Below are 20957 nucleotides of genomic sequence, written 5' to 3'. Positions count from 1 at the left end.
TCATACGTTTTTGTTAGACTTGCAGATGACGTTTGAACCACCCCCGGTTAGGATCAATTTCTCTTTACACTTTGCTCCCTCTCGCTCAGGTTTCCCGTTCCGTCAGGTGGCGCTGGAATGGCTGTGGACATGCTTGGGATCTGGTGAAGGAGCGCAGTCAGGAATTACACACGGTGGGCCAAAGTAGGTTTACAGTTGTGAGTATGTGAAACACAGTTTATTTTTGTATTATTATTTATTAATTGTTGTATTGTTTTCCACCTGAGCAGCTGTAAACCTACCTTTGTCACACTCTATTTATATCGCTCACAGTCACTCTCTGTGTAATTAAGTGATTGCAAGCTATCTCAAAGAGGAATGACTTCTGGACATAATCCCCCAAAAGTGCCAGCTTTCCTGGTGATGGGACTCAGGACACTGAGGCGCAGGGCCAGAGGTGACATTGTAACAGACACTCCACACTCGAGCGCCCAGCTCCAGAAGAAGGTGGGCGGTGGAGGAGGAGGAAGGTTTGCAGTATGTGCACCCAGGATCCGGTCTGCGGAGAACCCTCCCATGCATTAGATGTGGAAAACGGAGCGCACAGACTTTCACTGATGCCTACACGAAACGGCAGTTCACTCCTCCATGGGGATAGCTGAGAATGCTGCACACCTGTTTCCCTTTCTTTGACGGGAGTTGTGCAAAAAGAGTTCTTTAAAATTCCTGGGTTTTTTCGGTCATAATCAGATGTTTTGAAATGTCTCAATAAAATAAGTGAGAAATTATACTCCTTAAATGGATATTTAGATAGATGTGAAAGATGTCTTATTTCATAACTTTGTTATTTACAAATAAATAATTAAGACAAAAATTTGTGGGATGTTAAACAAAAGTGATTGTGTGTTAAAATCCATAGAGATTACTTTGATATTAGGAGTGAAATGTAATAAAAATTTCAGACCAAAAACAATAATGTATTAAGAGGAAAAACAAATTTAGGATAGAAGAAATGACCTGGTTCTTGGTCTGTTTTGATAAACCAATTAATGAAGAATGCATCATACAATCCCATTGGGAAAAAATCTAAGGCTCTGGCTGAGTTTACAAGGAACAGTGACGTTGATGGAAATATAAATATCAGAAAACACATCTATAATGAAGATATTCATGAAAACTGGTTACTGAGTGTCCTCAATTCAGAGAGCATTAGAAATTAATCGCTACACAAGAAATCTTGAAATGCCACTGTTGCTCATCCGCACTGGAGGGCGCCCCGATAAAAGTGTTCATGACATCATCAGTGATTTATAAAGCTGGAAGAAACTTTTCTAAACTGTCAAAATGAAAGACAAGTTTCAATCACTATACTAAAGATTCTATGAGAAGTGATATTACAAAATCATTATCATATGAAGACTTAGCAGCTACAGAGGATACAGTAAAGGAATGCCAGGAAAAAGTACTAAGGGATGTATAAGGCAGTTAATTACTAAATATTGTTATTTTTCTAGATTTTGTGATATTTATAATTGTCAGCTTTTAAAATTTTGTGTATTTGATTTCTTTACTTATTCTAAACATTCACTTTCATGTCTGCCTGTGAACTAGTAAGTGTGTGTTCTTTTAAAAACATACGGCCTCAAAACTGTACAAGCTTCAGGCCCTATAAAACCTGGATTTGCCACTGCAGCCAGATTCACCCTTGTGGTACAGCAAAAACAAACAAAAGCCCATTAATTTCTCTATATCCATTCCTTTTGGCCTAAAAAGTTAAAGACTGGAAATTAAGTTGGACACGTATTCCGCAAATCGGTTAACAGCGGCCCCTCGTGCGGTGGCCTGGCAGAGGCCGTGGGTGACTCACTGCGACACTTGTGCGTGTGATTTATAAGCATGTAGGTACACACACAGTGGGGTACAGGCCTGTATGTATCTATGTATTAACTGATGGAGTTGCTTGATCGAAAACCTTTGCATGTGAAAGACAAACGGAACTCCACTCTCCAGCTCCTGCGAGCAGGCGGGGCTGCCCATCGGCCAGGGCCGGGCAGTCGGGCTGCGCCAGACTGGCTCCCGCTGGGCTTCTGACCGGAGAGCGTGGAGGGGGACAGGCCAGTTGAAACAGGGACATACTCGGTCAATAAGAGAGGGGACACACAGTAAACAGTCCCCAGAGCAGCTTCATCTCCGAGGGTGTTCACCAATCCCCGGAGGCCCCACGGATTTCCGGTTCACCGTACCCTGAGGGGCGGGCCGTCTGCTCCCCCAGGGTTGCAGGTCTCTCGAGGACAAGGACTCTGCGGCGTCTCTGTGCCCCTCTGTTCCTGTGTCGTGCCTTCCACGTAGGAGGTACTCAGCACACGCTCGCTGGGACAAGCACTAAACGCACCCAAGGTTGGAGCGCTTTCTGCAGCCTGACCTTTTGCGTCTGGGGACTTGGGAGTAACTTGCAAATCTCCGGCTGATCTTCGGGGACCACATTTTAATCTTACCTGAGCGTAGTTTTCCACGATTCTTACTTCTTCTGCCACAATCTCCTCGTCCTGTTTAACGAGTATCTGAACTTTCTCCACCACCTGGGAATCTCTCTGTAGCTTTTCCATTAAGGTTTCTTTTTCCTAGGGGACCAAACAATTCTTCTCGGCATGAATTTTAAGAGACATGACATCTTTTTTAAAAGAGAAATTCAAATAGCTGATCCCATTGTTGTAATATTGACCAACATCAGCTTGAAATACATTTGTTCAATAGACCAACAGGGATAATAGATATAAAAGCTAAAGGAGTTCATGACCCCCAAAGCAGGATTATAGGAAATGTTAAAGGGTCTTTCTTAAGGCGATGATCAAAAATATGAATAAAATGGCAATAAACACATATCTATCAACAATCGAATCTGAAGAACAAAATAAATAAGCAGGACAGAAACAGAATCATAGATATAGAGACATTTTGATGGTTGCCAGATGGGAGGGGCCTGGGGTGGGCAGAAAAGGTGCAGGGATTAAGCAGTAGCTGTTGGCTGTTGTGGGAGAGTCCCGGGGTGTCAAGTACAGGCCAGGGAGTAATAGTGTAGTAATTTTGTCTGGTGTCGGTGGGTGCGGGGGGGTGGGGTGGGGGTGGGGATTTATCAGAATGATCTCTTATTAAGTTACGTAGTGTCTAACCATGGGGCGTGCCCCTGAAGCTAGCATAATGATGTATGTCATCTGTAATTGAAAATTAAAAATAATTTTTAAAAAAGAGAAACAAATAACAAGTAATGATTTTTAGAATGCTTGGCAGCTTGCAAGGTCCCATGGAACATTTCAGATGGATTTGACTAAGGAAATTTTTCTACGTGAGGTTTTAGTTAGTTATAACATACCTATCATCACATTTAAATATCAAAATATAATGATGTCAATATTTTGTTACTGTTGTTGTTACTGTTTTTCCTTGTTTGACAGACAAGAAAATCGAGGCTAAGGCCACACAGCTGCATGTGACAAAGCAATGACTGTGACCTCGGTTGTCCCGTCCCACAGCTCTGCTTTCGAACACCGTTCCATATGAAACTGTGAAACCTGAACGGAGATTTCCCACAAAATCTACCTGTGATTTCTGTTCTATCTGCGGGCCAACGACCAGGAGCTCCTCTTGCATGTCTGTAACCAGAGCGGTTGCTTCCAGGATCTTGGACAGACCCACATAGAAACGATTCCTGAAGGGGAAAGAAAAGTATTAAGAGGTATAACATAGAACGAAATAGCGGCAAAGCCAGCTCTACTGTGACCACAGCTGAAGGCAGCTTGGTGCAGGCGCCAGTTCTCCCCAAGTTGGTACAGAGGTTTAACGTGATCCCTGTCAAAATCACAGTCAGGTTTTTTGTAGGTATAGTCAAGCTTTTTCTCAAATTAATATGGAAAGGAAAGTGAACTGGGAAAATGAAAACACTTTTGAGAAAGAAGAACCAAGTGGGAGGAACCCGCCATCTGACTGCAAGGCAGACTAAACAGTGGCAGCAGTCACGGCCACACGGTGTGGGCAGAGGGACAGATGTGCAGATCGAGGGGCTGCACCGAGGACCCAGAAACAGACCCGCACACGCACTGTCAAGTGATTTTGGACCAAGGTGCAGAGGTCATAGAGGAAGAAAAGTTGTTTTAAAAACTGAACCTTGGCCTACACCTCACACCTGCTAATTAACTCAACACGTAAAAGGTAAACCTGTAATACTTTCAGAAAAGAGCACAGGAGAACACCTGCGGGGTCTAGGGCTTGGTGAAGAGTTCTCAGACGTGACGAAAGCAGCACACTCCACACAAGAAAGCCATGCCCACACTGAACTCCGTCAAAGTCAGAGCCTTCCTCTGGGAAGGGCCCTGTGGAGAGGATGGGGGGACAGGCTCCCAGGTGGAACACAATGTCATCACCGCCCAGCTGCCAAGGGCCACATTGAGACTATATAATGAACTCCCGAGACTCAACACTGAAAATATCTTAACAGTCCATGTAGAAAATGTGCAGAAGACACAGAGAGACACTAAAATTAAAAGGCAGAAAGAGACGTTAGACTGAAAAGGATATTTGGATGGCAAATAAGCACAGGAAGAGATGTTCAATATCACTAGCCATTAGAAAAGTGCAAATTAAGATCATAATAAATATGTACTTACTAGAACGTTTAAAAAAGTAGCAGCATCAAATGCTCGCAAGGATGCAGAGAATCTGGATCTCATACACTGGTGAGAATGTCGAATGGCACGGCCACTACAAACAATTGGGGGTATTTTCTTAAAAACCTCAGCATACACTTACCGTGTGACCTAACAACCACACTCCTGGCATTGGCCCCAGAGAGACGGAAATTTATATCCACACAAAACACACAAAAGCCTGCGCACAAAGGTTCCTCCACCTCCGTTCATAACCTCCCACATGGGAAACGGCCCCAGTTCCTCCAGTGGACGGATGTCAGACAAAGTGTGGTGCATGCTTAGCTACAAAAAGAAACTACCCATACGGCGACAGCTTGAATGGCTTTCAAAGGCATGATACATATCCCTCTAGGGAAGAAATAGACTGTGGATCTGGAGCACAGGTTGGCGGCTGCAGGGAATTTGGGAGGGAGGAGGCGGGGAGGGGGTGTAACGATGAAGCGCAGCACACCGGGGTTTTGTCCGGATGGGACAGTTCTGCATCTTGCTCTATCTTGTGGTAGTGCCATCTTCTGTACTTGCAACATCTGTGAAGCTAATTATTTCGGATTAATTATTTCGGATTATTCCACTGTGTCATCCAGGGCGTGTCTGCCCATATGGAGTGGGTGAGGCATGGGAAACCCTGGGGAAGGGGTGACGTGATTGTGACCTGCGCTAGTCACACACATGGCTTGGAGTGGAGAGGGGACCCAGGGAGCTGGAGGGGGACCCCGTGGAAACCGGAGGTTAGAGGTGGGAGGAGGAGCCATTAATTTCCCCGGACCCTTATCTCCAGGGCATCTGGCCAGTTTACCCAGGCAGCTGTCACGGCCCGCACTTTAACCACTGACCGACCAACCAAAGTCTCAATTAAGGACTTTTGAAAACCTCCCCGGAGCTGGTAACTCTTGCACCGAAGAGCCTTTACTTATAAAACAGAGAAAGATTAACCTCCTGAACCGGCATGATTCCTTTCAGCTCCACTGTGGTCACAGACGCTACCAACTGCTCTACACCTACCTGGTGTCGCATCTGCCATGCCCCACCTGACCTTGTTAGCAAACACTTAATAAAAAAACGCCTTGACCCCACAGTAGCAAAATGCTGCTGTCGTGACTGCCACTGCCTCTTACGTAAAAGGCAGGCCTCTGTGTGTCTACCCTACATAAACCAGTCTCAACCCTGTAGCATCGGTGGTGATGAAAAAGCTCACTGCCCGGGGCTTCCCGCTGGCCATCTGAGACAGACGTGTGCGACTGCCAGTCCCTCTGGATGCGCCTGGCCTAGTGATGTTCCCAGCTGGCCCGGATCCAGACGGGAGCCCGAGTGTGGCTGATCCTCCAAGTGGGAGTCCGAGCCACAGCCACTCGCCTCCAGTGCTGCCTAAGACACAAGCGTGGCTTTGCTCCGAGCCCCCATCAGCACATTGGGTCAGGCCATCTGACAGGGTGGCCCATTCTTTCTCAGCAGAACACACGACAGGCCAGAAGATGGAGCTGTGGAGGAATGGCTGCGCCGTGGCAACCTTCCAGGCCACCCAGGTCGTGTGGGCGACATTCACCTGTACCTGGGCCAGCTCCTGGCCCCGTGGTCCTCCCAGAACACGAGAGCATGGATACTTGTGAGCACACGAGGCCACCCCACTCACCTCCCTATCCTCCTGGGAGGCTGCGGAGATCGTTTCTCGGTATCTCCCGGGTTCTGATTAGGTCTGAGACCTTTGCCTCGTGTTTCCTCCCCCACCCTCCCAGCTACAGCTGCAGCCCACTGCCCTGGGCTTCAGCGACAGGTGGCCCCTGTCTGCGTAGCAGTCATCTGGCTCCTTTGATTTGGGTGTAAGTCCCAAGGGGTAAGGGACATGGGGAGTTGTCTATGTTAGCAATAAACTTTCTGAACCTAACACGGGCGCACTGCCTCTTGACTGGCTGAACCTGCCCACCTTGCCCGGACAGGGGCAGCCTCCGGACGCCCACAGGGAGAGGCCTACCTGGCCTCGCCAGATCTTCTGCGGCTTTTGCCTTTTCCCACAATGAAAAGGCAGATTTAATCTCAGTATTTTGTGTTTGTCTTTACAGATAAAAGCACCAATGAAAAAATACATGTAAACATAAATATAAAAATATATATTATGATACAAAGTCTTACCTCTTTGTTTGCATTTCCTTCTCTCGTGACCTCAAAATGTGTGCAAATGTGTCTATGAACCGCAAGTAGCTTCTGGGAGTAATATAATTATGCCTCCGAGTTTCTTGGAAGTACTTTGTGTTCAAGTCGTTTATACTTTTGTGGATTTGGACACATGCTGGGGCAAGTTTTTCTTTTAAGTTCTGAAAAAGTAATTTTTAAGAATTAAGAGATAGCAATCCAAATAGACATTAAAAAAGAGCAAAGGGAACACTGTGAATAATTTGAAATAGTTTATCATTTTTGGATATGGGAATGTAGAAAAGGCCCTGGATGAATGGGACCGAGAATAGATGAGTTTTAGTAGTTGGGATGGCGTTGGGGGAAGAGGTAATGGTATGTAATGGCCAGGGACAGGCCAGACTCCTCCTAGGCTGACCCCTCATGTCCGTGACGGCCACCCAAGGATTTAGGGCACCCTTGTCAACGAGCCATGTTTATGGTGCTTTTTTAATCTCTCATCTTTCTTTCTTAAAGTAGGTTATCAATAGCAGGATATTCAATTTCCTTGAGTAAAAAAAAAGCTGCAAAAGTGTAAGGGCTCAGAGGATACACAGATATACAGGCGAACAAGATGAGAGTAGAGAGAGTCCCCTTTGCCTGGCTGTGGGGAGAATTCTGACACAGACACAACCTAGTCTTAACCGTCCATCTCCAGTCCGCCAAATCCTGCCAACCACCTGGTCACTTTTAAGCCAGCTGCATTTTCTCCCGGGTTCCACCTGTCTCTACCCTTTTTGGCCTTTGCTTTCCTCGAGCACTTGGACAAATGAGGTCACAAGCCCTTCCTGGTGCCGCACTGAGTTCCGGGCCCTAATGCATCCACAACACCTTGCAGCACCCACGGCACCTTCAGATGAATCGCTCTGGAAAGAATCCTTACTTGCGGCTCATAAACTCTGAGGTAGTTCTGTGTGTGGCTTGCGCTCTCACTTCTTGGTAGTTTTGCTGCTGCAGCCAAGCCAGAGAAATGTAGTGGAAACACACAGAAGGTTGTGGCAGCCTTATCACAGGACCAGGTGTGCAAAATGAAGGCTGTTTTCCATCATGAAAACTGCCTGTTCACCAGGGTTGGGTGGGGGTAGACGAGTGATGCGACCTAGGCAGTGAGGAATCTGGGCATCGTTGAAATAAGATGAATTAGGGGGCAAAAAAGATGGGACATTGATTGAGTCAAGATAAACACTCGACTTATTTCATAATTTTACCTAGAGCTGCCTAGTTTTGTCCACCTGGGGCTCATAGCTATTCAGAGATACAACACTGTTAGATTCTGTTAACACACTGAAACCTTCCCTCGGATTAGTTTTTTTTTTGAGAAGTTATACTTACCCCTCTGTTCTCTAAATCCACCTTCTCTCTTAAGAAGGAGCTGGCCACCAGAAGCAGGGCTTCTTCCGGCCACTTCTCGTACCAGTCGATGGTGCAGGCACAGATCATGGAAGGGTAAGCCCGGCAATTCTGGCGCAGGTGGGGTCCGGCAGGACTCATTATCATAAAAATATGCAAGTTCCTTAGGATTCTCTGAAAACGAATGAAAACATAGGTCATTCAAATGCAACCCATTGCTCTGAAAAAGTATTTGTTTCAATTCTCTCCCTAGAGGGCAGACCGGAGGCTGCTCCGCTGTGCACTGAGTACCCGCCGCCACCCAAGCCCGTCTGAGGGCAGTGATGGCTCCATGCGGCCCCTCTGAGGACCTCAGCCAGGTCCTGCCCTGTGCGGCCCCATCCTCTCGGCAGGGGCTGTGCAGGGGAGACACCGGACTCCAGAACATCCCTCGCGTAAACCAGCCCTCGTGAGGGGGTCTGGTGCTAGGGCTCTGTTCAGTGGGGGCCCTCCTATCAGATGGTGATGCATCTGAGCATGTAGCCTTTCCTCTCGGGGGGGGGGGGTTGCATTTAAGACCCACAGACACCCGAAGGGAGAAGTGGTCAGATGCATCAGGGCGAAAGACAGAGAGACAGATCGGTGTTATGGCTGGAGCACAGGGGAGGTATCAATAAACTCCATGGCTGAGGGGCTGCAGGGAAAGCTTAGAGATCTCATTTTCGAGGGTCCTAGGCAAAGCATTGGTTCTCCAAGCTGTGCCCACATCCTACCCGTCCCCCAATACCCTGCTGTGCTGCTGCTGCTCCTGGCTTCTGCGAAGGACTTCAAAAACCATATAAAAGCAAATTAAACTGCTCCACGCAAATTTCATACAATGCAGAAATGTTTACATTGAAAATGAAAATACCTCTTTGCTCTACCCGCACCCGCTCCCACTTGACGCCCAATGTTAAGTCTGAAGTGTGCCTTCCCTATCTATTACTGCAAGACACTTCAAATCATTTCATGTAATTAGAATTGGTTCTAGCTGGATTCTCGGCTTGTCTTTTACTTCTGGAAGGCGCTATCCTCTGCACTCCGAACCAAACCTCCTTTGCTCTTCTTTAGCAGTGCAGTCTGTCGGATAAGCCAGCTGAACCACTGGTGTGCCCCAGGCTGCCAGGCTGACTGCTATGCTCCTTTACACCACCAGGGGGCCTTTTCAACACCACTCAATGCAAGCACACGTTCATAATGATTTGTTCTCTCTCAAAGGTGCATTCTACTTCTGGAGTTTTTTACACCTTCTTCCTGTGCCAGATCAAAACTATCTGTTGGGGAATGCAGGGCTGCCCAGCTCAGTTTTCAGATGACCCCATGAGAGGTAGAATTTGGTTCGGGTAATCACAGCTGTCCGCTACGCCTATGGTCCATCATCAGCCGGAAAGACACATGAAGCCTAGGCCACTGGTGTAGTTTATCTCGCTCACCGAACTGGTCCTTTCACAGCCACCCCCTGCTGAGTGTCTTTTCTGCATCGCCTGCTTTTTCTGGCCAGTCTCTTCTGTGCCCATCACCTCCTGGCTGATTTTAGGGCTATGATTCAAAGGGATAAAAAAAAATTGTTTCTTGCCTGCCCACCAACAAGAACCTGGACGGGAGTCTCGGTGCAGGACACTTCCAAGGGTCTGGTCTGGCGTCACCCCCGGCTGGTGCCGTGTTTGAGCCCCTGGCAGACAGGCCCAGTGTATGGTTCATCTTTGGCCTGAGATACAGTTGCGTCCGTGAGTGTGGACGGCAGTTATTATTGCAGCTTTCAAAACTCACGTACAGAATGCAACACACTGCCCAAGCTGAAAATCCTGTACACGGAATTATGAACGTAGTCTACTTTTAACTTAACACAACGATTTGATAAAGCCAATGTACAAAAAGGTACCTTTTGGAAGAACGAAAATAAAGCTTTTCTACTATCCATGTAACTGGTCTGTTCAGCAACGGATCTAATCTTTAGCGCAAGAGAATCCAGCTCCTCATTTTCAAAAATGTCAGGTATTTTCCCCAAACTGACAATGCTGTTCAAATCCTCCAGAAGTGCCTCCTTGGGTGAAACATATATTTAAACACAAGTGAGTAAATTATTCACGTTTTCTACTCTAAACTCCCCAAGCAATAGCATTTAAGAAGAATTTAGGTTAAGTCTTCTTTTGAAGAAACTAAACTTCTCGAACCCATACAAATTTTTCCCCCCCGAGTCAAGGGGGCCTCCTTTGCCCATTCTCAGACTCCGACATCAGAGACACACGCGTGTGGTGGTAGAGCGTGCCGACCCGACCCTGCGTCATGCTCCAGAGGTGCAGGCGGTTTGAGACAACGAGAAGAGCAGGGACTTGGCCTCAGGTGGTCTGCAGAAGACCCCAGCACATCTACTCCCGTGTTTGAACGCTGCACAAACTAGGATTATGTTACTCCAGCCAAGCTCGTCTCTATAAAGGGCTCCCCGTCTAGGGGGTAAGGGAACAGAGGGGACAGCACAATGGAAAAATCTCTACCAGAGGACTTTTTAAAAATAGGAACATTTTGGCTTTGAGAGTAAATCCAAGCTTTCTTTAAAAAATAAAATAAAAAGCAGCTTTGCCTTACTGGTGCCTCGGGATCCTCCTCAGACACTCCCAGGTACCTGGAACCCCAGCCCAGGGGAGGCTGGGCGGAGAGCGGGTGGGGTGGTCTCCCGCAGAGGCCCGCAGAGGCGGCGGGGCCAGCGCTGCCCTGTCTCACTTACATCATGATGCAGGAGCACTGAGGCTCCTTCAACACGCCGACTGTCACCCATCTGTTGGGAGCTGAGCTCGGCGGCTCCGTGGTACTGCTGCATCGGCCTCCACTGGGTTTGGCCAAGCGGCCCACGGGGCTTTAAACCGACGCCAGCCCCTCACGCTAGGGCTCGCCCCCGACAGCAGCTCAAAGAGTCACAAGCCCATGTAAGTTCCTGACGTGACTCCCCAATAGCCCTTGTGATCAAGTCACCCCCGCGTCCCAGGGCCTGTACGCCTCGTGGGTCCCTTAGACAAGGCCCAACAGGGTTTACCAAAACCCTGCTCTTTAGGACTGAACTGACCCATCTAACCCTAACCCAGAGACCCCAAAGCAAAACACATGGACCCTCACAAAGGCATGAGCCCCAGGTCCTGCCTCTCTCTCCATCTGCACCCCACCTTCACTGCCCTATGCGGCCCCTCGTGATGTGCCGTGTGCTCCTGCAGTGACCTGTGGGTAATGAACTTCTGACTCCATCTGTCCTGTGGCCTGTTGCTGAAGTGCCACTCATCACATGGCACCCAGTGCTCCGCCTCACACGTGCTAACCTTCCAAAGTCAAAGCGCCGCTGTGAGGATTCACACAAGAAGTGATGTGGCCAGAAGAAACCTGGGAAGTGTGGTGAGCAGACCCAGCGATCTTGGAGTCCACCTAGCACGGGAGCAGAGGGGCCATGTTCATCCCAGCTTTGGCTGACGGCATTTTCTAAAAACTGTTTCTCAGATGGGAACATGCTCCCGGCATGGGAGAAACCACATCTTCTGAAGTCCAGACGGGAGGTGTCTGGCAGAAACCTCCACCTGACCAACTGCACAGGGAATTTAAATTCGGGAAGGGAAGAATCGAGTTACCCCAGAAAAACTGGATGTGAAGGAGCACAGGGGATGGCGCTTGGATTTACTCTCAAGATATGACGTAAGAGGAGAACACAGCTCTAGAGAGAGGCCCAAAGACAAGATGGGAGTCTGAACAGTACTCGTGACTGTCCTTATAAGGGTCACAGATCACAAACAATATCTCTTTGAGATGTTGCCAAGAAGAAGCAAATATAATTTATGTTTTGGCTATGGAAGGGTGTAACTTACGCAAAAGAACACATTTTCTGAAAGTTGGGTGATTAACCTTTTTTGCCTGTTTGTAAATAAAGTGCGTCCTGCGAGGAGAGTCCCCACTCGACGGCGAGTCCGGGGGGCTGGAGGAGAAAAACCGCAGCCTGCACTGTGCTAGGGCACAGTGTGGCCAGATGGCGGACGGCGTGGTCAGTGGGCTTCGTGAACACAGGTTACAGAGCTGGTCAGACGGGACACAGCCGACTTCCTCGACACACACAAATCACCACCAACGGCCCCACAAACAGCTGGGATCGGTCAGCTGAAGTGGGAATTGTAGAGACCCGGGAAATGCTGTTGTGCCACGCTCATGCGCACGACCCACGCCACGACTGCAAACATACAAGCTCCGGGGGCTCTAACAGGTAGGAACAAGAATAACGGGAGGACTGCCGTGGCGGGGTAACAGGACCGTGGACAGATACTTCCTTTTCAAACGTTACGTGGGGCGACTGTTTGAATACCGCACCGGAGCAAACGAGAGAGGCAGAAAGTACTCGCCTGGTCGAGGTTTAAGTTGGCGACCATCAGAACAGTGGGGTTCCCTTCCAGCCCCGCTTGAACGAACACCTTTTTGAAGTGCTCTTTGAACTCCACGGAGGCGTAGTCGTGCGACACCGGCATCTGGTACACTCGGTGGTCTGCCAGGTGGCAGGCCAGGGTCGCGCAGGCTTCCTTCCCACACCCGTCCATGCCGATCTGTGGGAGGAAAAGAAATCCCGCGTGTGCCTGTGTGTGCTGCGGGGTCTTTCACCGCTGGGTTTCCAGCTGGGTGTGCCAGAGATCTAGGCAGGAGAAATCCCTCAGGCTGTGTTTGTTCCACATATCCCCCCAAAAGTTAGAGTATTTTATCAAAGTCTCTTGAAGCACAGAACTTCGCTGGAAAGAAACTTGGAAGAAGAGCTCACGTGGGCTTATAAACGACCAGCATGTCATTGTCAGTATTTGATTCCTCGTTGGTAAGCATTTAGACAGGTCTTTTCCCATTTATTCGGAGCAGCAAGCAGTTAAGTGCTTTCGGTAATGAAGACAAAGTATTGCCTTTTTGAAATAGCTGTACTGAAACATAATTTACAGGCTACATCCGTGTTAAGCGTACAATTCAATGGTTCCTGTACGGATTACACTTTGTATTTTAATTTATCCATCTACTCCAGAGTCATACTAACATGATTCCAGTAAAATATGGGAAGTTTGCCCTAACAGAGTCCCATTTCTTCCCTCCTCTTTTGTGCTAAGTATTATTATATATACTAAACCTTTGTTATAATCCTAACACTAGTTTTATAATTATTGTTTTATGCAACTGTCTTTTGAAGCAGCTAGGAGAATAGTAATATATGTGTCGCTGTCCGGTGTGTGATAGGCAGGCAGAACAACATCTTTGCCACCCCACTCCCAACAACACGGCCACATCACGTCCCCTGGAGGGCAAGAGACTTTCTCAATGTGCCTAAGGGCCTTGGCGTGGGTGTTGACTTTGTATTATCTAGTTGGGTTCAGCTGCCTCAACAGCAGGGAAACGTTCCTGGATGGGGTGAGAAAGCCAGACAGAGAGACAGAAGTGTGTTGGCTGATGAAGGGTCAGGGAAGTGCCACCTTGCTGGCTTGGGAGGTGTGGAAAGGGGCCATGAGCAAGGGATGAGCACAGTCCCTGGGACCTGGAAAATGTAAGGAAAGACAGAAATGGTCGCTTAAACAAACACTCGTAAATTATGTGTCATGTAGTCAGCCGAATATGTTGGATTTCATGTAGTCCTCTGAAAGCTTTTCTCTCCTGAAGGTATTTGGGGACTTTCCAAGAATTTAACTCCCACCTGTTTTCATGAAAAGCACAACTTTGCGCAAAGACTCAGGTTTCTCCATCCAGCACGCGCACTGTTTTGGTGCGCACTACCCAGAGCAGAGATGGCACATCCACGCTGAGGATGTGCCAGAGGTGGTGCCCGAGCCGCCCCTTTTATTTGCATCAAATACCTTCTAAAAGCAAACAACACGTTTACGTGCTGCTACATTTCGTGTGCAGGCTCTGCAGGGGACACAAGTCTTGTCCTCTGGCTCGTCGACTCTGACCTGTCCTAGATAGGAAGTCTGCACAAACAAAGTTCCTGTAAGCCAGGCAGCTTTACCGGGCTCTCTAATTTCTACTCGACGACCTGAAAGACACGCGGGGCGTTCAAAGGCTCACCAGCAGCATGTGGCTCCCGGGCTGTCGAAGGACCCGCGCGGCCCTTACGATGTGCTCTATGGCCTCCTTGAAGAACACCATGGAGTGAGGGACCTGGCGGGAGACACGGGGCGGATAAACTGGCTGCGGGCACAGGAAGTGCTCACACGGCTCTGCACCCAAGGATGCAGGAGTGACAGTCACCGTCCCAGCCATCTAGACCAGGAAGCTGGTGTACATTCACGGGGAATAAACTTGCACAGGGGGAGGGTCCCTGTGCCAATAGTCAGGCGAGCAGGACAGGAGGGGGTTGGGGGGTGGGCCAGAGGCAGCCGGGAAGGGAATGAGAACAGCGGCACCCAGCTGCTTTTCTTGCCGTGTCTTGGGGGAGAATGAGTGGCGGGAAGAAGAGTCTTAGGACGTGGGTTTGTGGTGTGTGGGGTTTTGCTGGTGCCCCTGTTCTGACACGTCCCTGCCCACAGCAATGGGGAAGGTGTAAATGAGTTCCATCCATTTTATTCCTGCTTGTCGCTGCTGCAGACCCCGGGGACACACTCTCGCGTGCGCTTCCTAACTCCACTAACTCGAATCATTCAACTCCCTCCAGCCTCAGTTGTGCACCGAGTATTTAAAATTTTACCCCATTAAATGAAAAGAAATAAGATGCAATAGCACAAAACTGTATTTCTAATGGCCTGCTTTAAAATATTAGGGCACTTTTTCCCCCCAAACTCTTTCCCTTACACACACACACACCCCTTAAAGATATTTGATTTTATATACATATGTGCCTATATGAATAAATGTATATACATAGTATTTCTCATGTTTTATATGTTTTTACCTCCAAAGATGCTGAACTCAACTTCATCTGCAATTCAGTAAGAACCTTGGCCAGTTTATTGTAGTCATTGGTATTCTGATAGATCTTCTTTCTATGAGACTTGTTTACATCCAAGAAATCCACAAATACAGTTGAGTCATTCATCAATGACTCCTGGGTCCACTGAATCTATTGTAAGATAAAAATTTAATAGTATCCGTGGAAAGCACAACTCTACTTTTCAGAACTAATGCAACATACCTGTGCCAGGGACGCTCGGACACAACAGATCTAGACCTCAGGGTTTCTTAACCTGCTTTGTGCCCTGGACCCCTTTGGGTGGTGAAATGTGTGGACTTCTCAGAATAGTACTTTAAAATGCATACAGCAAAATACAAAGGTTGCAAAGGAAATGAAATCCATTGAAATGCAGTTTTATCTTAAGGGCTCTTTGAGGGTCCATGGGTCCCATGTTAAGAACCCCTGTTGTGGAAAAAACATTTTGAGGTCTCACCAACGATCTGAGAAAAAAACAACAACTTCACGTAATTGTTAATTACCGCTGCAGACCGCCAAGCTTCCACCCGTGCTTTCCCGGCCCACTTGGAGGATTTGCTGTCCTGCACACCAGGGTCGCGGGCTACCTCCTCCTCGAAGTCTGTTTCCCTCTGCCCTAAAACCAGGCGGAGAAGATTAGGTCTCCTTCCTCTGTGGCTCCGCCATGGCGCGTGCACAGGCCCGTCCCAGCACTTACAGAAGCGCAGCACACCTGCTAGGCTGTAAGGTGTGTGGAGGCAGGGCCCACTCCGCTTCCAAGCAGGTGCCTAGATACATCCTTGTTGTCGCAAATGGCAAGATTCCATTCTTTGCTATTTCTGCGTAATGTTCCACTGTGTGTGAATGTGTCTGTATCACAACTTCTGTATCCACTCATCTACTGATGGACACCTCAGGCTGCTTCCATATCGTGGCTACAGTAAATAACGCCGCTGTGAACATAGGGGTGCATATCTTTCCAAAGTAGTGTTTTTGTTTTCTTGGATAAATAGACAGAAGTAGAATTGCTGGGTCACATGGTTTCTCTCTCTTGTTTTTTTTTTTTTTTTGAAGAATCCCCACACTGTTTTTCACAGGAGCTACACCAGGTTGCGTGCCCACCGACAGTGCACCAGGGTTCTCTCTTCTCCCCAACCTCATCAACACGTTATTTGCTGATGTATCGATGATGGCTATTCTGACAGGTGTGAGGTGGCATCTCATTGTGGTTCTGACCTGCATCTCTCTGATGATTAGTGATGTGGAGCATCTTTTCACATGACTGTTGGCCATCTGCATGTCTTCTTTGGAGAAATGTCTTTTCATGTCCCTGCCCATTTTTTGATCAAATTGTTTACATATTTTTTGTTGTTGAGTTGTGTGTGTCCCTTATACATCTTGCATACCAAGCCCTTATGAGATCTACCATTTGAGAATATATCCTCCCTTTCAGTAGGTTGTCTTTTTATTTTGTTGAAGGTTTCCTACACAACATCATGCTCCCCGACCTCAAACTATACTACAGAGCCGTAACAATCAAAACAGTATGGTACCAGCACAAAAACAGACATACAGATCAATGGAACAGAAAGAGAGCCCAGAAATGAACCTAATTTTTGTGGTCAACTAATCTGTGACAAAGAAGGTAAAAATATACCCTGGAGTAATGACAGTCTCTCTATTTTTCCAATTACTCTTGTAGACCACACACAAGAATAAACTTCAAGTGGGTTAGAGACTGAAATGTGAGGCCTGAGGCCATAAAACGTCTAGAAGAAAACACAGGAAGTAAACTATCTGACATCAGTATCGCTCTGAGTGATACTTTTCCAGAAATGTCCCCTTGAGCAAGGGAAACAAAAGCAAAAATAAACAAGTGGGGCTGCATCAAACCAAAACGCTTCCTCACAGCAGAGGAAGCCTTCAACAAAACAGTTACAGCCCTCTTACCGTCCATCAGTTTACTGAAACACTGGCTTTTGTGACCTGGGCCAAGAGGCACTGTGGAAACTGAAGTTCAACGAAATGCCCAGCTGAAGTTCAAGGGCTGGAGAGGGCTGAGGATCTTGTGGAGGTGTCCAGAGAGTGCCCACTTCCGCTAGTTCTGGAGAAAATGAGCGGTTTGAGGTCCCACAGAGGCCACACCCCCGAGCAAAGGCACTGGGACCTTATCCTTTCCATCACATCTAATCCGTATTTACATGTCTTCAAGTGAAAATTCCTTTCCTTAATGTGACAGAAATGTCTGCATATGTTAATAAAACAATGCTTTTTCCCAAGGTACTATTTAAAATAATTTTTAAAATACAACTTTACTACCTGGAAATAATTCTCGAGTTCCCTCGAAAGGAGCTGGTAGAAGAGCCTTTTCTCAGTCCGTTCAATTAATCGGTCGTGAAACACTCGGGCGGCCTCGTGAGCGAAGAGCAGAGCGGCCATGTCTTTGGAGTTAATGGTGGCCTTGTCAGCCTGCAGCAGCCCTAGGAGGAGCTGTTAGGGGTTCAAAAACAACACTTCTTACAGCATTAGCAGGGAGTGTGTGAGTAAAGCCTCGGCGTTTGCAGGGTTATGTGTCCACACAAATAGAAGCAGTAATCCAAGGCACGAACTGACAGTTTCTACCTGTGACCATCAGGGGGAGATGGTTTCAGGACCCCCCCATCCCCGCCCCAGCCCCAGCCACACCCATAACAGGAGGCCCTGCCAGGATGGGGAGCCAGGAGCCCAGACCTCGGGGCTGACAGGGACGCAGGGGCTGGTGGGGATCCCCAAGTGCTTCTTAAGGTTCTGTTCCAAGATTCTTAATTTGCATTTACAAATCCCTTATAAACCACCTCAAGCACAGTATGCGCTATTTTGGGCTAAAGGGCCATAGCAAGCAGAGAAAGATAAAATTCAAAAGTTGTTTATCTTAACATTTTAATTCAGAAAATCACATATGTGATCGAAGCCAACGGCCAAATCCGCACTGCTGGCGACAACCCCTGGAGTAAAAGGGGGGCCGGGACAACTCCGAGCCTGTTTATGAAGTGCCTGCAGGCTTCCGTTTTCAAAGAGTCTCAACAAAATCTCAGAAATAAAGCAAAACCAAAATCTACTTTATAACCGCATCACTCCTGTCCCTACCGAGAGACCCCCAGTGGGTATTCTGACGGTCTGGAGAGGTTCTGCCATTGAGCTCTCTGCAGGAGACTGTCTGAATGCTTCTTTTTAACTGGCTCACGGCAAAGAGCAAGGCCAATCAATCTCAGTTTCCTTTTTGCCCCTTTTAACAATTTAATATCGACGGTATCAATGAGTAAGGACAACAGAGAGAGGAAGAGAGAGGGTCAATTCGGTGAAATAACATTCCCTTGACTTCAATATTCAAACGAGCCAGAGAATGAATTCTGAAACAAACCTTAAACACGTCTCGGAGACCGAACACGTAGTGGCACTTCGTCGGCGTCGGTAACATGCTCTCACACATGTGATAGTACATGGCTAGAGAGCAAGCAACCACTTGATCCTTACTTTTCTGGACGTCGGCTGTGAAGTTATGGATGGAGAAATAGATTCCCAAATGAGCCTTTAAAAAGAAATTTCATAATTCAGTTTGCGGAAAATGTGAAGCACAGACTGTTCCTGGCTAAATCCTACTAAGAAAGGAGATGTGTGTACTATAATGGAGGGCTAATTTTATTTAAAATGTAGTTAGTAATTAGAGTCCACTTTAAACAAATGGCAGACCAGTTAAAAAAAACACTAGATGTTACGAACTGGGGAAAATTCCAACTGGTCCTGGTTTGCTGAAGGATCGAAAGGCAGTATCCGTTCTCTGGTGACAATTTATGCCCCACTGGTGCGTGTACCAGGTGTGCTAGGAATTCTGCCACGTTCCCGCTCCCTGGTAGGTGTCACCAGAGGAAACATAACATGATAGAACTATTATTTCAGTTTGGATGGGCATATGTATATACTTTTCTACATTAGGTTTTTTTGGTGTTGATTATTGATCACCTGCAAAATTCCTAAGTGCTTTTCAAAAAAAATGGTTAAAAATCACTGTATTTTTCTGTGTATAATGTGCACCCACATTTCTGTGCTCATACACACGGGATTATTATACCCATGGTATGTAATCATAATACCCATGCATAATGTGCATCCTTATTGTTTTTTAAAGATTTTATTTATTTTATTTTGTTAGAGAGGAGAAGGGAGAGAGTAAGAGAGGGGGAGAAACATCAATGTGTGGTTGCCTCTTGCATGCCCCCCCCCACTGGGAACCTGGCCTGCAACCCCAGCATGTGCCCTGACTGGGAATCGAACCTGCAACCCTTTTCCTTCGCAGTCTGGCACTCAACCACTGAGCCACACCAGCCAGGGCTGCATCCTTACTTCTCCCTCAAAAATTTGGGCAAAAAAGTGCATATTATACGCAGCAAAATATGGTAATCTTGAAATTTTATATTAAAAAGAAGAAAAGCAAATGATTAGTTTTGAAACATTTAGGGCCAAACATATGGTGATGGAAGATGGTTTGACTTAGGGTGGTGGGCACCCAATGCAAGAGACACATCATGTGTCATAGAAATGTACACCTGAAACCTACATGGCCATATGAACCAATGTCACCCCAATACATTTACAAAAATAATAACTTAAAAATAATTTAATAATCCTGCATAAGATATATTTACGTAATCAAACTAGATTTCAACTTAAGCCATTTTTCTGATATTCAGAATTTTTTCTCTCATTACTTTTTACCCTGTAAGAAAATGAAAAGACTCAATCAATTCTAGCAAAAATTGGGTGTGCTTGCTAACAGATTCCTGAGCCCCCTCCCACATACAGTGAACTGGGATCTCTGAGAACAAACCCCTGGGGTCTGCATTTTAAACATTCACTAAACAAGCACTAATGTGTTTCGTATGCACACTAAACCCATAGTTTTGATATTTAGAGACAAATCTTAATAATAGGCCAGAAAATAGAGAAATAAAATTCATCACTTGAAGATAATTTTTGTTCAACATTAGTGGTTTTAAGTTCTCACACTTCCCCCTGTAGTATGGGATTTACGTTTTTCTTACTCAAGAAAATGAGCTGGATGTATCACCTGGAAGATGGTGCACAGGGCACTCTGCGAAGGGTGCGGCAACACAAAAACGGAGAAATGTCTGAGGAGACGCGGGCTCACATCCCTGATGCCAACCAGAGGGACGCAGGCTGCCACCAGGGAGAGCTCTTGAATGTTCTGTGCGAAGAGTGAAAGCGAAGCATAACTACATGTATCCGTAGGAAGTGAGATGTGCTTCCATTTCCCCCGAATAGACAAAAGATTTCAAATGTTGAAGCAAAAAGATTAAGTTTATTATTCACTGCTAAGCAAAAATTATGATGGTCATAGAAATCTATCTTCTTAGAAGTAAGCCCCTCCCCTAAAAGGTATCTTGATATGTTCCTTCTAGGAAGCTTTCTAAATGACATCAGGAAATAGCCTATTTTCACAAAAGCAATCCTTGGAAAATAAGCAATCTGCTCCTGGGGCTGCCAGAGAGGATTCTGGCTGTACGTGAGAAACCAGGGGATGAGCCAGGGGTGGGTCTCCGGAAGAGCCAGCAGCGGCCTTGGGGGAGAACATGCCTGATTACAGAGTACAGCCACATGACGTCTCATGACATCCCAGCAGCGCAGAGCTGGGTGCAGCCCCGAGGACGACCCAGTCCCCTCACCATGGGGTGCTTTTCTCAGCCCTGCCCGGGCCCCTGCCCTGGGGCATAGAATCCCATGAAAAGCCTGCATCACTATGCTCTTGCCACTTTGAGGGACTTCGGCCGTGTTCCAGTCCATGTCTTGCT

At 47.1% G+C, this 20957-nt stretch overlaps 1 protein-coding gene across 1 annotated transcript in view; it reads right to left on the bottom strand.

The window, feature by feature from the left end:
• Positions 1 to 20957, bottom strand: part of DNAH14 (dynein axonemal heavy chain 14) — a 182140-nt gene that overhangs the window by 47129 nt on the left and 114054 nt on the right. Inside the window, exons 48-58 of the mRNA XM_053913105.1 lie at positions 20216 to 20353; positions 18512 to 18679; positions 17431 to 17601; positions 15097 to 15264; positions 14274 to 14366; positions 12587 to 12784; positions 10099 to 10260; positions 8181 to 8372; positions 6810 to 6991; positions 3577 to 3685; positions 2475 to 2600 (exon numbers count right to left, since the gene is read on the bottom strand). Of these exons, the coding sequence (XP_053769080.1) occupies positions 2475 to 2600; positions 3577 to 3685; positions 6810 to 6991; positions 8181 to 8372; positions 10099 to 10260; positions 12587 to 12784; positions 14274 to 14366; positions 15097 to 15264; positions 17431 to 17601; positions 18512 to 18679; positions 20216 to 20353 (1707 nt within the window). The remainder of the gene's footprint in view (positions 1 to 2474; positions 2601 to 3576; positions 3686 to 6809; positions 6992 to 8180; positions 8373 to 10098; positions 10261 to 12586; positions 12785 to 14273; positions 14367 to 15096; positions 15265 to 17430; positions 17602 to 18511; positions 18680 to 20215; positions 20354 to 20957) is intronic.

The sequence above is a fragment of the Desmodus rotundus genome, chromosome 10, assembly GCF_022682495.2.
Source record: "Desmodus rotundus isolate HL8 chromosome 10, HLdesRot8A.1, whole genome shotgun sequence".
NCBI lineage: Eukaryota > Metazoa > Chordata > Mammalia > Chiroptera > Phyllostomidae > Desmodus > Desmodus rotundus.
The sequence above is the reverse complement of the archived record's forward strand: the minus strand, read 5'-3'. Positions and strand labels throughout refer to the sequence as shown.